General features: G+C 36.8%; 1 protein-coding gene across 7 annotated transcripts in view; it reads left to right on the plus strand.

Annotated features, from left to right (window-relative positions):
• Positions 1-6,805, plus strand: part of LOC137632320 (uncharacterized) — a 243,832-nt gene extending 237,027 nt beyond the window's left edge. For all 7 annotated transcript variants that reach the window (XM_068364241.1, XM_068364236.1, XM_068364237.1 and 4 more), the window contains 3 exons: positions 752-838; positions 1,569-1,745; positions 6,288-6,805. In XM_068364241.1, the coding sequence (XP_068220342.1) occupies positions 752-838; positions 1,569-1,745; positions 6,288-6,558 (535 nt within the window). In that variant the 3' untranslated portion in view covers positions 6,559-6,805. The remainder of the gene's footprint in view (positions 1-751; positions 839-1,568; positions 1,746-6,287) is intronic.
• Positions 6,806-17,500: the final 10,695 nt, after the last annotated feature.

Raw genomic sequence — 17,500 nt, forward strand, 5'->3', positions numbered from 1 at the left:
GTACATGTTTACTCTTCAGGGGGTACATTGGCTCAGAAAGAATAGGCACTATTGTGCAACACAGGTAATTTGCAATGAAATTGAATAATAAAATCATACAGTATTATAACTTCATTTCATTGTTTCTCGTTTTCACCCTAAATTTTAGGGGTACACAGGAATCTATTAACATGCCCAAGGGGAACAGAAGAATAAAAAGGTTGGGAACCCCTAGTACTCTAGCCTATATAGGAGAAAGTGGTAAATAAAGATGGCCCAGGGCCGGGCGAGGCTACTTCTAATTGTAGTCTATTACCCACAGGTTAAAGTTCTCACATGGAAAATTGATATGTGGATACATTGTATGTTATTAAGCAGAGATTTATCTCTTATGCCTTATTCAAGAGGGTAATGCAGAATACCCTGTATGTCTCTAAAAGCTAAAAAATGGAGTCTTAAATTCGTCATCAAAATGTCTATCAGTTTCCCCTTAATTTTTGTCTTCCACACTTCCCTTAGTCCCTTACCTAATTTCTAGTCTAAGATGCCCCTCAAATCCAGCCAGGCAACTGCTTTTCATCTATGCCATTTAAGCTTTAATGTCTTTTGTTCTAAAAGTAGACCTTCATAATGTGAAGAAAATTATGCCAGAATAGGACGATGGAGCCAATCCATGCAACAATAAAAGAAATAGAAAAAGAGCTGGCTAATAATCAGTTAAAAGGGTCTCAAGTAAGTTACTAAATATAACACCGTCTTTTTCTTTTCCAAGACTGGTCCATGACCAGGACATGACTATCCGGTTCGATCTTTGGGACTTCAAGGGGAACTACGCTTATGCAGAATATCTCAGCTTCAGGTAAGTTCTCATTTAACAATAACATTTTCTTTTCCCTACGATAAATTAAATATTGTATCTCAACAGCTCAGCCAGTATTTGTTAAGACTTTAGGCATGCTCTTCGCCCTCCCCAAGAGAGATTAGTTCAAACTTTCAACTGGGATCCACAAGGCACTAGAAGAGTTGGAAGACTCAGGCCTACGTGGCTGGGGAGTATGAAGCATGAAGAGGGAGATGATGAATGGAGAAGTATTGAATTAAAAGCACAAGAGAGACGACTGGCGAAATCTAATCGAGGCCCTTTGCGCCAATGGGCGTAGATGATGTTGATAATGAATAATTCACCTACATTTTGTGCGAAAGATGAGTGTTAGACACATATAACAGGGAGGACCAAACTAACTGGTGATGTGGTTCTGGTATAAATATTTAAAAGGTAGTTTACTTGTATTTCAGCAGCTACCACCACGAATAGCAAATGGTTATAAATTAAAATGAAAGGCTATATTATACATATTATATAACATCTAGAGTACAGGAACATTATGAAAGGGCAAAAAAAAAAAAAAAGAAAAAAAATGCCCTTTCGAGTAAAAATAATTTTATACGTAAATAGAAAGAACGTTATGTCCATGAAAGTATAAATATTCATCAATTTCCTGTAATAACAAAAAGTAGACGGCTACTATCTGTCATTTATTCTAAGACAGGAAGAAAATAAACACCTATAATATTCATTCTATTTACAGCATTGGCAACGAAGATGACAACTACAAACTGAACGTTTTCGGGTACAAGGGCAATGCCTCAGACAGCTTCTCAGCCCACAACGGCTATCTCTTCTCCACCTTCGACAGGGATAATGACGAAGCCCCTGAATGTTGCCCCTGCGCCCCAGCCTATGGTGGAGGGTGGTGGTTCTATAGGTAAGCATTTAGAGCAATATTAATATTTGAAATTCTCTCTCTCTCTCTCTCTCTCTCTCTCTCTCTCTCTCTCTCTCTCTCTCTCTCTCTCTCTCTCTCTCTCTATATATATATATATATAATTATCTCTCTCTCTCTCTCTCTCTCTCTCTCTCTCTCTCTCTCTCTCTCTCTCTCTCTCTCTCTCTCTCTCTCTCTCTATATATATATATATATATATATATATATATATATATATATATACATATATAAAATAGTACCATTCCTTGAATATCCTTCCCGAAAAATGCTTCAGACATTATGGACTTGCGCACTGTGCGAAATATCAAAACCTAAACACAAGATGCAACAACTCATTAAAAAAAAAAAATCATCAACAATTGACATCTAACTTTTCATTCTTATACTGAAGACTGCTAAATCTCATCATACCAATTCGGCAAACCACAGCATAACCAAACATGCTGACTTCATTCACTGGGTTGTAAGTCATTACAGGACGGAAAAGAATTTGGTAAATGAGAAAAGGGAAGAGTTGAGAAAGGTTGATTAATTCGATGAAGGTTAACTGGTTCTGTACAATTTCAAAAATCAATACCAAACCGATTTGATTTAGGGTTGTGGTGGCATATGTGGTAACGTCCCTGACTGGTGATAGACAGACTGGGGTTCGAGTCCCGCTCAAACTCGCTGTAACCTCACCATCCTTGTGAGCTAAGGAGATGGGGGGGGGGGGGGTTAGGGGAGCTTATAGGTCTACCCTCTGAGTCATCAGCAGCCATTGCCTGGCCCTCCTTGGTCCTAGCTTGGGTGGAGAGGAGGCTTGGATGCTGATCATATGTATATATGGTCAGGCTCTATGCCATTCTTCTGATTACTAGTGCAAAGTCACTGTACCCTGTCTCTGCCATTCATGGGCGGCCTTTAAACCTTTAAAAGAGAGCATAAACGAAGGTCAAATAGAATTCAAACATGTGAGTGAAGCTAGAAGTCAAGGGAAGCTTCAGAGACCTTTACTAACGCACACGGTGAAACATGGAAGAGACACCAGTGACACTACCCCTCTCTGGAAGCAATAGAATATAAAACCATATTCCTAAATTTGATTGCACAAATTCAAGATGCGGATTCAGAAAGAAACAACCCAAAGGAGATGAGTCTTCAAAGTTCAATGAAGCTTATCATGATGATTTACAATATAATTATACTGGTTGACAGGTGGTTTGTTATATAATATAAAATCGCATCAAATGTGGACATTCAAGGTGAAGAAGACTATACATAGTATAGTTTCTATGGTATAGTTCCACACTATCATTATTATTAATATTAGCTAAGCTAAAACCCAAGTTGGAAAAGCAGGATGCTATAAGCCCAAGGGCTCTCACAGAGAAAACTTCCAGTGAGGAAAGGAAATAAAAAACTACAAAAGAAATAATCCTCATTTAAAATAGAATATTTTAAGAGCAGTAACAATATCAAAATAGATCTTTCATACATAAACTATAGAAAGCGATTCATGTCAGCCTGTTCAACATAAAAACATTCGCTGCAAGTTTAAACTTTTGAAGTTGCACCGATTCAACTATTTGATTAGGATAATCAAGCAACAACTTGGTCACTGCTGGATTAAATCTTCTAGAATACTGCATAGTACTAAGCCTTATGATGGAGAAGGTATGACTATTAGGATTAACAACATGCCTAGTATTACAAAAAGGATGGTACTGTCCGGGAAGATCTGAATGCAAAGGATGGTCAGAATTATGAAAAATTTTATGTAACATGTATAATGAACTAATTGAACGTCGGTGCCAGAGATTAATATCTAGATCAGGAATAAGAAATTTAATAGACCGTAAGTTCCTGTTCAACAAATTAAGACGAGAATCCGCAGCTGACAACCAGACAGGAGAACAATACTCTAAAGAAGGCCGAATGGAAGAATTAAAACACTTCTCCAGAATAGATTGATCACTGAAAATCTTGAAAGACTTTCTCAGTAATCCAATTTTTGTGCAAATGAAGAAGAGATATCGAATGTGTTTCTCAAAAGTATATTTTCTATCAAGAATTACACCCAAAACTTTACGAGTCATACATAGTTATAGAAGCATTATTAATGTTGAGATCCGGATGTTGAGGAACCACTGTCCTTGACCTACTTACAATCATACTTTGAGGTTTGTTAGGATTCAGTTTCATGCCCCTTAATTTACTCCATGCACTAATTTTAGTTAGATCTCTATTAAAGGATTCAGCAACTCCAGATTTACATCCAGGATATGGAATTAATGCAAAAAGAGTAGCATCATCTGCATATGCAAAGAGCTTCTTTTCTAAGCCAAACTACATGCCATCTGCATTATTATTACTTGCTAAGCTACAACCCTAGATGGAAAAGCAAGATGCTATAAGCCCAGGGGCCCCAACAGGGAAAATAGCCCAGTGTGGAAAGGAAACAATGAAAAATTAAATATTTTAAGAACTGTAACATTTAAATAAATATTTTCTATAAAAACTATGAAAACTTAAAAAAAAAAAAAACAAGAGTAAGAGTAATGAGATAGAATAGTGTGCTTGAGTGTACCCTCAAGCAAGAGAACTCCAACCCAAGACAGTGGAAGACCATGGTATATAGGCTATAGCACTACCCAAGACTAGAGAACAATGGTTTGAATTTGGAGTGTCCTTCGCCTAGAAGAGCTGCTTACCATAGCTAAAGAGTCTCTTCTACCCTAACCAAGAGGAAAGTAGCCACTGGACAATTACAGTGCTGCAGTTAACCCCTTGGAATAAGAAGAATAGTTTGGTAATCTCTAAGTGTTGTCAGGTGTATGAGGAGAGAGGAGAATCTTTAAAGAATAGGCCCAGATTATTCGGTGTGTGTGTAGGCAAAGGGAAAGTGAACCGTAGCTAGAGAGAAGGATCCTATGTAGTATTGTCTGGCCAGTCAAAGGACCCAATAACTCTAGCGGTAGTATCTCAACAGATGGCTGGTGCCCTGGCCAACCCTCTATATTATGAAAAGTAATGGGCCAAGAACATTACCCTGAGGAACGCCAAATATCACATGCCTATACTCACTGTGGTTCTTTATAAAAATTTCTTATTAATTTATATATCTTGGTTCCAACCCAAATTGCCCAGGAAAATAAACAGAACAAATTGTAAGTTCTCATATTGAACTGGCAACACAAGCCTCTTTAAAGGAACAAGATTTTAACATATATATCGTCCTATTCAATCCTTAGACTCAAAACAGTAGATAAAACATTCAATGGTGTAGCATATATTTACTAAGAAACCAACATGGTTATATTTCCTAATTTTATATTGAATTTTGACGACTCAAGAAGCCTAAAATAAATTGGCTTTAGCCACTGTAATTGCAACTTATCTAGCCTTATAAAAAACATAAACAACATTGGCTTAAACTTTAATAAATTCATAATTTGATAATGAACTGTGAACATAAACAGTATAGTGGAAAAGGAAACCATATTAACCCAATCAAGGAACTGGAAATGACCTAGGGTCAATGAACTAACTTCATGACCAATAATATTTTAACTAACTCATACATAAGGAAAAGCTAAAAGTCCAAGTCACGTGATAGGCCAGCGGCCCCCCCCCCCCAAAAAAAAAAAAAAAGAACAATTACTGAAATTCGATAACTCTGCTTTACGGGAAATAATGCCTGCTCACTCTAAACACAAACTTAGGTTGACCTAAAAAATCATTTATGCTATATAGCAAACCTGGCACCATTAAAACATTTTGTCATTTCAACCTAAAATAAGTTGAATTTACAAATCCCCAATCATTAAACCTGACTTTAATACTTAAACATTTCAAGTATTCTATTTTGTTAAAGCATTATATGTAATAAAGATAAAGAAATTCATGGGTAGCTGTAAATCAGAAAGAAATGTATCAGCGAAGTGAGTTTAAGCAAGTAAAAATTTATTGATAACTTTATGGATGATATCCTAGTTGTAATTAAAAATAAAATCTCATTGTTCCTTTTCTTATTTGATTAGTAGCCTTTTAAGAGAAAATGTTACAAAGAGAGGAAATATGCAAAGTTTTTTCCAGCCTTCAAGGAAGATGGTAAACGAATTTTAAAATGTGCCACAACGTAATGTAACCCTTTCTTATAACAAAGCTGATAAAAATATCGCCTAAATGTTTTTATTTATTCAGATCTTAATGTCATGAACAAGTTGATTTCTTTTTAACAATGAATAAAACTTGAAACGCGTTTCAAATTGTGCTAGAAAATTAAGGTTCCCTAATCAAGTAAGTTTTGCTTATTATTAAACCTTAATTCATCTTTTACTAGAACAAGTAATAAACAATTTGAATACTTATTCGCAATACATACAAACATTGAATCACGTAAAACTTCTTATTGCAATATAAATAATGTAATAAAAAGCGTATAAAATTTAAAAATGCTAACAAATGTGAGAAAATCAGACCAAAAAAGGAAAGGAAGAAAGAAAAAGAAAAAACTAAATTGAATACTTTTTTCCTCAGCTGCTTCGAGAGCAACCTGAACGGCGAGTATTACATCAACCCGGAGGACAACGACTACTACAGAGGCATCATCTGGGAACTATGGCTCGGGGACTACTCCCTCAAGGCCACCGAAATCAAGGTGAGGCCAGCCAGCTTCTCCACCGGAAGTCACGACGGCGGGGACGATCGCCACACGACTGGCCTCCCGTACCCAACGCCAGCCTACGAAGATCCCAACCCAACCCTGGCACCCGAGCTGCCACTCCGGCAACCCATTAGGAGACCGTAATATACAAAAAATCTGTGATCTTATTTCTTGTATGTAGTTTCTTATTTAATTGTATTTTTTAAGTAATGTAAACAGACTAATAATATAATTAGAGAGATTGAGGTCTTATGTTTTTTATAAGATCGTATTGCAACATAACAATTTGTAACGTTACCTCGTAGCAGTGATGATTATCTATGTATACCTAGGAGGATGTATACCAAGTCTTGACAACAGAACTGTGGACCCTCACTTAAATAAAGTTTACACGGTCTTTGACAAGTGTCATTTACCACATACGGTCTAGAATTCATTTCATAATCATGCAACCAAATAAATAAATATCAAGGGTACGTTGGTGGTAAAACCGTACCCATTAGCACCTCTGTGTGCTCAGGACGTATCTACATTAAATTGTATGGTGATAGGTTTAAGATTATACATATACTGACACACGCACACACACATAGATATAAATATATATATATATATATATATATATATATATATATATATATATATATAAATATATATATATATATATGTATATATACATATATATATAATATATATATACATATATATATATATAATATATAATATATATACATATATATATATATATATATATATATATATATATATATATATATATATATATATATACACATACATATATATATATATATATATATATATATATATATATATATATATACACATACACATACTGCATATGCGTTGTAGGCCTACTCGAGAACTTTGTTATCGAGTAGGCCTAGGAGTCAAGCTTGACTCATTGAGCCGGTAACATCTGCACCCCTTTAGTAATAATAATTAACAAGATAGCAAAGAACCAACTCCTTAAGACCATATAGAAATACTAGATTGCACAATAACAATATATTCAGCATGACATGATTATCAATACCATAAAATCATAAAAATATATATTACCGATTAATATACCTACATATGTTGATAGCACAATGCACATATTGAGATTTGATAATAAAAATTATTAGTTAAATCGCAAATAATGGGCGGTATTCATAAAGAAAAGGATATGCTTATACTTGCAAAATATGAAGGAAATCCTTCTACTTGTATTCATAAACATTTCAAGCAAAAACTTCTACTTTTAGAGCAAAAGCATATCCTTATAACCACATAAAAGTAAATGGTTATACATAAAGAAGACCCTTTACTTCATATAAAGAGCATATGCTTCGAAAAAGCTGAGTCTGGTCAGTAGCAGACTGCAGTTCGAAGAGAAAGATTGTTCTGTCCGATTCTCAGCACGATGGCAAATTTTGTGGATGTGAGGCATGTTAAACAATACATGCCCCGTTTACCCACACTTGATCGTGATTTCAAGATGTTATTCCGCGTTGAAGAACAAAATGTACAGTGGCTTGCGGACAGATATCTTGTCCACACCTGGAATCTCGATGAAATATCAAGGTTAAGCCATAACTTGGTGATATGCATTTTACATTTGCTTTTGCATGTATAAACAGTTGGGAGAATACGAAGGCTGCTGTATTTAGGGATGTATGTATGTATGTACAGTATGTATGTATGTATATGTGTATATATATACATATATATATATATACAGTATATATATATATATATATATATATATATATATATATATATATATATATATATATATATATATATATATATATATATATATATATATACGCGTGTGTGTGTACAGTACATGCAAATATACTGTATTCATAGAATATATAAATATAGTGTATATATATGTATGTATATGTGTATATATATATATATATATATATATATATATATATATATATATATATATATTATATGTATATGTATGTATATATCATATATATGTATATGTATGTATATATATATATGTGTGTATATATATGTATATATACATCGTATAAATATACATATATACACAGAATATTCATATACTGCAAAAGCTTATATATATGCATGTATATACACATATATAAACTATATATATGTTTGTGTATATATATATATATATATATATATATATATAATTTATATATATATATATATATATATATATATATATATATATATATATCGATTCGTACCAGAAATATTGTTCTAAATCCCAAACCTAAAATAATTTAGCTGAAACCAAGTATTTCAATTCGGTTTGCTTTATTATTATTATTATTATCATTTCATTATCATTATTATTATTGTTGTTGTTTTGTTGTTATAAAACAAGAATGGAATTTTTCGCGAGGCCTAAACGAATTCGAAAGAAAATCTTCTCGGATTTCCAAATGGCTTCAGAAGAAATAGCCATAGACTTAGCATGGAATTCTGAATGCCTCCAGAACCAAATCTCAGAACGGTTTCGGAAGAAAACTTTCCCGGATTTCCAAATGGCTTCAGAAGAAATAGCCATAGACTTAGCATGGAATTCTGAATGCCTCCAGAACGGAATCTTAGAACGGTTTCGGAAGAAAACTTTCCCGAATTTCCAAAAGTCTTCAAAGGACATAGCCGTATACTTACCATGGATTTCTGAATGACTCCGGAACTGAAATTTCCAGGAGTAGTCCTGAACGACTCCTCCCCAGCTTCAAATGACTTCTGAAGACCTGATCTTCATTTTTTCAAACGTAGCCTGAAACACCTCACATGATCTGTATGTAGCTGACGAAATCTAACCAAGGAATTGCGCGTCAATAGGAGTAAGAGGAAATGAGTTGATGACTGGGAGAAGGATTTCACTTAACTCACAGAGATCGCGTTCTGGCGGAATAGGAAGCTGACGGTAAGAATTGTGTGTTACGTCTTCGGAACACCATCAACTAAAGATGGTTTTGGTTGCTGCCGAAGTTGCCAATCGTTCGTTTTATATCGCCCGACCTATAGAAAGACACGGGATCTTCCGTTGGCAGCTGAGCTTTGAAGATCATAATGTATGCGCCTTGAAGAATCCTTTGCTTGGGCTTTTGCGACGATGTCTTATTATAGGAGACTCTTGGAAAAAGTACGAGGCTTTGTATCGGTGGAAAAACGGATTGCGGGGAATGAGGATGAAGGCAAAATGGTTCAACTGAACGGTGAATGACATGTAGTTCTTCAACAGGATTGTCCCAAAATTCGCCATTGAAGTAAGGATATATCCAGACGACATTGGTATTATGTTGCTCGTCATTTACTTTGGCCTGATAGTGTATGCGGAGAAATCGATAGTATTCATCTCTTTACTCATTGCCCAGATAGGTAAAGAATAAATGCCTTCGATTTCCCTAAGAAATCTGACGAAGTGAGGACTCGCGGCACTGAAATCTCTTGAAATCTAGAAGGACACTGACGAACTAAGGAAAAGAGACAATGAAATCTCAAAAGAGACAGAATCTAATGAAAGAAGATCTTGAAAACTAAAAGACAGGAGAGAAAAGATGAAAGATGTAAGACACCTAAAAATAGAGAGCCTCTAATGCTAGAAGTAAGGCACCTAAAAATATAGATCGAAGACCCTCTAATGCTAAAAGTTTGGAACCTAGAAATATATGTCAAAGATCTTCTAATGCTAAAAGTTTGGAACCTAGAAATATATGTCAAAGATCTTCTAATGCTAGAAGTGTGGGAGCTACAGAGAGAGGTCAAAGACCTTCTAATGTTAGAGGTGTGGGAACTAAAAAGAGGTCAAAGAACTTCTAATGCTAGAGGTGTGGGAGCTAAAAAGAGGTCAAAGAACTTCTAATACTAGAGGTGTGGGAGCTAAAAAGAAGTCAAAGAACTTCTAATGTTAGAGGTGTGGGAGCTAAAAAGAGGTCAAAGAACTTCTAATGCTACAGGTGTGGGAGCTAAAAAGAGGTAAAAAAAAACTGCTGCAAGGGGTGTGGGAACTAAAAAGAGGTCAAAGAACTTCTAATACAAGGAGTGTGGGATCTAAAAAGAGATCAAAGAACTTCTAATGCAAGGGGTGTGGGAGCTAAAAAGAGGTCAAAGAACTTCTAATGCAAGGGGTGGGGGAGCTAAAAAGAGGTCAAAGAACTTCTAATGTAATGGGTGGGGGAGCTAAAAAGAGGTCAAAGAACTTCTAATGCAAGGGGTGTGGGAGCTAAAAAGAGGTCAAAGAACTTCTAATGCAAGGGGTGGGGGAGCTAAAAAGAGTTCAAAGAACTTCTAATGCAAGGGGTGTGGGAGCTAAAAGGAAGTCAAAGAACTTCTAATGCTAAAGGTGTGGGAGCTAAAAAGAAGTCAAAGAACTTCTAATGCTAGAGGTGTGGGAGCTAAAAAGAGGTCAAAGAACTTCTAATGCTAGAGGTGTGGGAGCTAAAAAGAGGTCAAAGAACTTCTAATGCAAGGGGTGTGCGAGATAAAAAGAGGTCAAAGAACTTCTAATGCAAGGTGTGTGGGAGCTAAAAAGAGGTCAAAGAACTTCTAATGCAAGGGGTGTGGGAGCTAAAAAGAGGTTAACGAACTTCTAATGCAAGGGGTGTGGGAGCTAAAAAGAGGTCAAAGATCTTCTAATGCAAGGGGTTGGGAAGCTAAAAAGAGGTCAAAGAACTTCTAATGCAAGGGGTGTGGGAGCTAAAAAGAGGTCAAAGATCTTCTAATGCAAGGGGTGGGGAAGCTAAAAAGAGGTCAAAGAACTTCTAAAGCAAGGTGTGTGGGAGCTAAAAAGAGGTAAAAAAAACTTCTAATGCAAGGGGTGTGGGAGCTAAAAAGAGGACAAAGAACTTCTAATGCAAGGGGTGTGGGAGCTAAAAAGAGGTCAAAGAACTTCTAATGCAAGGGGTGTGGGAGCTAAAAAGAGGGCAAAGAACTTCTAATGCAAGGGGTGTGGGAGCTAAAAAGAGGGCAAAGAACTTCTAATGCAAGGGGTGTGGGAGCTAAAAAGAGGTCAAAGAACTTCTAATGCAAGGGGCGGGGGAGCTAAAAAGAGGGCAAAGAACTTCTAATGCAAGGGGTGTGGGAGCTAAAAAGAGGGCAAAGAACTTCTAATGCAAGGGGTGTGGGAGCTAAAAAGAGGTCAAAGAACTTCTAATGCAAGGGGCGGGGGAGCTAAAAAGAGGTCAAAATACTTCTAATGCAAGGGGTGTGGGAGCTAAAAAGAGGTCAAAGAACTTCTAATGCAAGGGGTGTGGGAGCTAAAAAGAGGGCAAAGAACTTCTAATGCAAGGGGTGTGGGAGCTAAAAAGAGGGCAAAGAACTTCTAATGCAAGGGGTGTGGGAGCTAAAAAGAGGTCAAAGAACTTCTAATGCAAGGGGTGTGGGAGCTAAAAAGAGGGCAAAGAACTTCTAATGCAAGGGGTGTGGGAGCTAAAAAGAGGGCAAAGAACTTCTAATGCAAGGGGTGTGGGAGCTAAAAAGAGGTCAAAGAACTTCTAATGCAAGGGGTGTGGGAGCTAAAAAGAGGGCAAAGAACTTCTAATGCAAGGGGTGTGGGAGCTAAAAAGAGGGCAAAGAACTTCAAATGCAAGGGGTGTGGGAGCTAAAAAGAGGTCAAAGAACTTCTAATGCAAGGGGCGGGGGAGCTAAAAAGAGGTCAAAGAACTTCTAATGCAAGGGGTGTGGGAGCTAAAAAGAGGGCAAAGAACTTCTAATGCAAGGGGTGTGGGAGCTAAAAAGAGGTCAAAGAACTTCTAATGCAAGGGGTGTGGGAGCTAAAAAGAGATCAAAGAACTTCTAATGCAAGGGGTGTGGGAGCTAAAAAGAGGCCAAAGAACTTCTAATGCAAGGGGTGTGGGAGCTAAAAAGAGGTCAAAGATCTTCTAATGCAAGGGGGGGGGGGGGAGCTAAAAAGAGGTCAAAGAACTTCTAATGCAAGGGGTGTGGGAGCTAAAAAGAGGGCAAAGAACTTCTAATGCAAGGGGTGTGGGAGCTAAAAAGAGGGCAAAGAACTTCTAATGCAAGGGGTGTGGGAGCTAAAAAGAGGTCAAAGAACTTCTAATGCAAGGGGCGGGGGAGCTAAAAAGAGGTCAAAGAACTTCTAATGAAAGGGGCGGGGGAGCTAAAAAGAGGTCAAAGAACTTCTAATGCAAGGTGTGTGGGAGCTAAAAAGAGGTCAACGAACTTCTAATGCAAGGGGTGTGGGAGCTAAAAAGAGGTCAACGAACTTCTAATGCAAGGGGTGTGGGAGCTAAAAAGAGGGCAAAGAACTTCTAATGCAAGGGGTGTGGGAGCTAAAAAGAAGTCAAAGAACTTCTAATGCAAGGGGCGGGGGAGCTAAAAAGAGGTCAAAGAACTTCTAATGCAAGGGGTGTGGGAGCTAAAAAGAGGGCAAAGAACTTCTAATGCAAGGGGTGTGGGAGCTAAAAAGAGGTCAAAGAACTTCTAATGCAAGGGGCGGGGGAGCTAAAAAGAGGTCAAAGAACTTCTAATGCAAGGGGTGTGGGAGCTAAAAAGAGGGCAAAGAACTTCTAATGCAAGGGGTGTGGGAGCTAAAAAGAGGTCAAAGAACTTCTAATGCAAGGGGCGGGGGAGCTAAAAAGAGGTCAAAGAACTTCTAATGCAAGGGGTGTGGGAGCTAAAAAGAGGCCAAAGAACTTCTAATGCAAGGGGTGTGGGAGCTAAAAAGAGGTCAAAGAACTTCTAATGCAAGGGGTGTGGGAGCTAAAAAGAGGTCAAAGAACTTCTAATGTAATGGGTGGGGGAGCTAAAAAGAGGTCAAAGAACTTCTAATGCAAGGGGTGTGGGAGCTAAAAAGAGGTCAAAGAACTTCTAATGCAAGGGGCGGGGGAGCTAAAAAGAGGTCAAAGAACTTCTAATGCAAGGGGTGTGGGAGCTAAAAAGAGGCCAAAGAACTTCTAATGCAAGGAGTGTGGGAGCTAAAAAGAGGTCAAAGAACTTCTAATGCAAGGGGCGGGGGAGCTAAAAAGAGGTCAAAGAACTTCTAATGCAAGGGGTGTGGGAGCTAAAAAGAGGCCAAAGAACTTCTAATGCAAGGGGTGTGGGAGCTAAAAAGAGGCCAAAGAACTTCTAATGCAAGGGGTGTGGGAGCTAAAAAGAGGCCAAAGAACTTCTAATGCAAGGGGTGTGGGAGCTAAAAAGAGGCCAAAGAACTTCTAATGCAAGGGGTGTGGGAGCTAAAAAGAGGCCAAAGAACTTCTAATGCAAGGGGTGGGGGAGCTAAAAAGAGGTCAAAGAACTTCTAATGCAAGGGGTGTGGGAGCTGGCCAAAGAACTTCTAATGCAAGGGGTGTGGGAGCTAAAAAGAGGGCAAAGAACTTCTAATGCAAGGGGTGTGGGAGCTAAAAAGAGGCCAAAGAACTTCTAATGCAAGGGGTGTGGGAGCTAAAAAGAGGCCAAAGAACTTCTAATGCAAGGGGTGTGGGAGCTAAAAAGAGGCCAAAGAACTTCTAATGCAAGGGGTGTGGGATAGATATCGCCAGCGAGGCTTTGGGGAAGGCGTGGCGGCGTGCGTGTTCTTTCTGATGCGTAAACTTAATTAAATACAAGTAAAAACAGGGCATTAAATACGTATCATAAATACTAAACTCTTTCTTAGTATGACAGCACAAATGAAATCTTACAAGTTCCAACATGTAACTAAGCGCTCCCGAAACACGAGTCAAACTTTTACTTCTGCTTGGAGGATATCCTCGCAAGTAAAAGGTAATCATTATGAATATGGAAAGAAAGATTTGCTTATACTTCTACCTTTTGCTTCAGAGAATTACCTTGTCCTTCTACCTTATGCTTCCAAGGATATCCTTCATTTATATGAATACCTCCCAATGTCTCACCCCTAATGCACATAGGAGATTGAGTCACAAAAAATACAATAATTGTGAATTTCCACCAAAGCTTGTAGGCAATAAATGTTTTCAGTGAGTTAGCGCATGTCATTTGGGTTAAAATTGAATTCAAAAGTTGCTAATTTTAGTTACAGTGATATCGGTAGAACTTCTTGTAAGTGACGCTTACTTAATCTTTAATGTTTTTAAGCGGAGACAAATGAAAAAGAAAAAAATAATTATGGATAAAGGCCTATTCTAAACATAATAAAACATAATTTCGCAAAATTTACAACGTGGTGGCGATATTTTGTTCAAGAAAATCATGAGGGGGTCACTAGATAACTTTACCATAATACTAAAAATATCAGACCTCAAAAAAAAAAAGAAAAAAAATTAAATACTTGTATGCAAATCCATTTTAATGTAACTGTCATGACCGCTACCACTCGTTTTCCTTATAGTTTTTCATTTTCTTTAGTAAAAAAAATGTAATCTAAGGTTTTTAGACAGCTGTGATCTATTGGATATTTTTCTGTTTTTGAAGGATATCTCCTCACGGTAACTTATTATTAGACTTACAATTGAAATTAGTTTTCTAAAGCACCTCATGCGTTTGGCAATTTCGAAAAACATTAGTAAGTTGCTTATTTACTGCCAAGTGACATGGTAATAATATCCAACTACATAATAGCTTTTAGAGAAACAAAAATAACATAGGACGGCACATGACATAGGCCTATATCACCGGTGGGAATCCTTATGTTACATGCTTCGTAGATTTCCGGAGAAAAAAAAAAAAAGCGCAATTGCATACGCTATCGAACCTATCAAACGCAAATCGAACGTTAAAAATTAATCACGCACAACCACTACAGCACATGTTGTGTTTGGTGAATAAAATACATCAAAATAAGCCTTCTGGCCAAGCAGTCCAAGAAAACGTCCTTAGTTTCATTCATATTACATTGTCAAAGCAACATCAATCCCCCAAAAAAGTTTATACACCAAGAAAAAAAAATTAAAAACTCTAAGATCTTTAAATACGTCCTTTAGAACGACATTCGGAAACATCAGGAAAATAAATAATATACGAAGACAAAGTCCTGTGCTTTAGAAAAATATCTATGAAACACATTATAACGTAAAATTCTATTTACCTTCAGGCAGGAAAATACGGTTTATGAACATCACATACGAAGAATAATGTTCTGTCATTTCTTTCATTAAATCATGATATTTCAGGAAACAAGACATGAAATCAATATTCATCAAATTCCAAAAGGCAAATGAACACAAGCAAGCAATTTTCTAGTTATGGCTAAATGATTACAAACATCTGAAACAATGAACAATGAAAGGGAGACCAAAGGTTTGTTGGAGGTAAGTAGAACGCTGTGTTAGGTTAGGTTATAGTAGTATCATTCAGTACTTCCATGATGCAAGTCTAGATACATTTTCACGTATTATGTTCTTACCATAATTCCAAATGTGGAGTAAAGGGTGTAGTCTATTACGTAAAACATTGGAGTAAATGGTGTAGGACAACGAAAACCATTGGAATAAAGGTTGTAAAACTTTGACGTAAAGGGAAGAGTCTATAGCTTAAAATAGTATCGTACAATAATAATACTCTTTTCTGTAGGCTACCAAGTGAAATAATAGAAACGACTTTAAAAAAGAAATGGTCCTTCAACTACCTAACAGAATTAGCACTCATATAGAGGGGGGGGGGCAAATGTACATCTTATCATTCATCACGATTCGAACTGATTTAATTTACTCCATAAAATTCGTCCTATCGTTGCACTATGAATAAAAGTTGACAGCGGCTGGACAGCCTCTTCCTCATCTATGACAAGTACCCATGTACTCAATAGCCTAAGGTTCAACAATAAAAATTAAAAGTTCCCACACTTACGTGACCTTTCTTGATAACCTCACGTCCATCTATGGGCAGATATGGCCGCCTTGATTAGGCCACTTGTGCATGTAAACAAAACGAAGTTGGAGGAACATTTTGTTTTATTTTTTAAAAGCACTGTAGTACGTTTTTTTTTTATCTTCCCCTCTACATATTCATCACTTCACATATTCAAACACAACTTGATTTCCACAGGTAAAATCTAAAACATACGGTAACACCTACAAATATCTTAACACGGTTTCGAGCAAGCCGCCATTTACCGGTGGGATAAAAAATATAGGAACCGAATATACTGTATTATTCAGTAATTGAGTTGCAAGACGTATTATTCAATACACCTGCTTAAAGTTATACTATTAATTTAATCAGTTAATTATAGCTATCTGTAATGTACGGCATCTGTTAGAAATAGAAAACTTGACGTTGCATTGGATATTGGAGACTGCATACTTCCTGCGTAAAATGAAGATTCCTGTAGCAAAAAAGCATGGCTTCTGAACTAAAGACTACTTCTTAGACTTGACGGCCAATGTTTCTGAAACTAGCCTACCTTAAGGCATTCCATTTTTTTTTATTAATTTATAATATTTAAATACTAATATTTGCTTTCTAGTAATCTTAGTAGAGGGTTATGAAAGAGGGTGACCAGAAATGCATTTAAAATGACAGTGGGCTACGTTTTATAGTTGCATCTGGAAAAGCTTCTTTAATTTCATAAGAATTAAATAACTCATGTACAAAATTATGTATATTCATAATTTCCCTAGCAAGAAAAACCAGGAATTACGTAAGATCAAGGAAATGTTTAGTAGATGAAGACCAGGATATGACAAGAGAAAGAGAAATTGTTCAAAATCAACCCCTAATTAGGTAACACGGGACGAAGAACGGTGTGCTTAAGAGTTTAAAAGTCGGACTACTGACATCTACCAAAACCCATTATGCTGTTAGCTTCAACATTTGGCAAAGGGCGATGATAACGAAACCCCAGCAGACAAAGCAAACAATAAACTTGCTTGAAACATGACTTGCAGACACCTATCAAACTAAAACATTTGTTGTCTTTGCTCACCTTTTACTTAAACATGGCACATTGTACTAGTCTTCTGGGGCGGACCTGTTTGAGTCGTCCGCCAAAAGAGAGAGGTTTAGGAGTTCGGTCAATAGGATTATAGGATATTGAGCGACATCCTCTGCTGCTGTACTGCTCATATGCGAAACGAAAAACCTTCTAGTGACTACACACACACACACACACACACACACACACACACACACATATATATATATATATATATATATATATATA

Source organism: Palaemon carinicauda, chromosome 41, assembly GCF_036898095.1.
Source record: "Palaemon carinicauda isolate YSFRI2023 chromosome 41, ASM3689809v2, whole genome shotgun sequence".
In the NCBI taxonomy this organism is placed as follows: domain Eukaryota; kingdom Metazoa; phylum Arthropoda; class Malacostraca; order Decapoda; family Palaemonidae; genus Palaemon; species Palaemon carinicauda.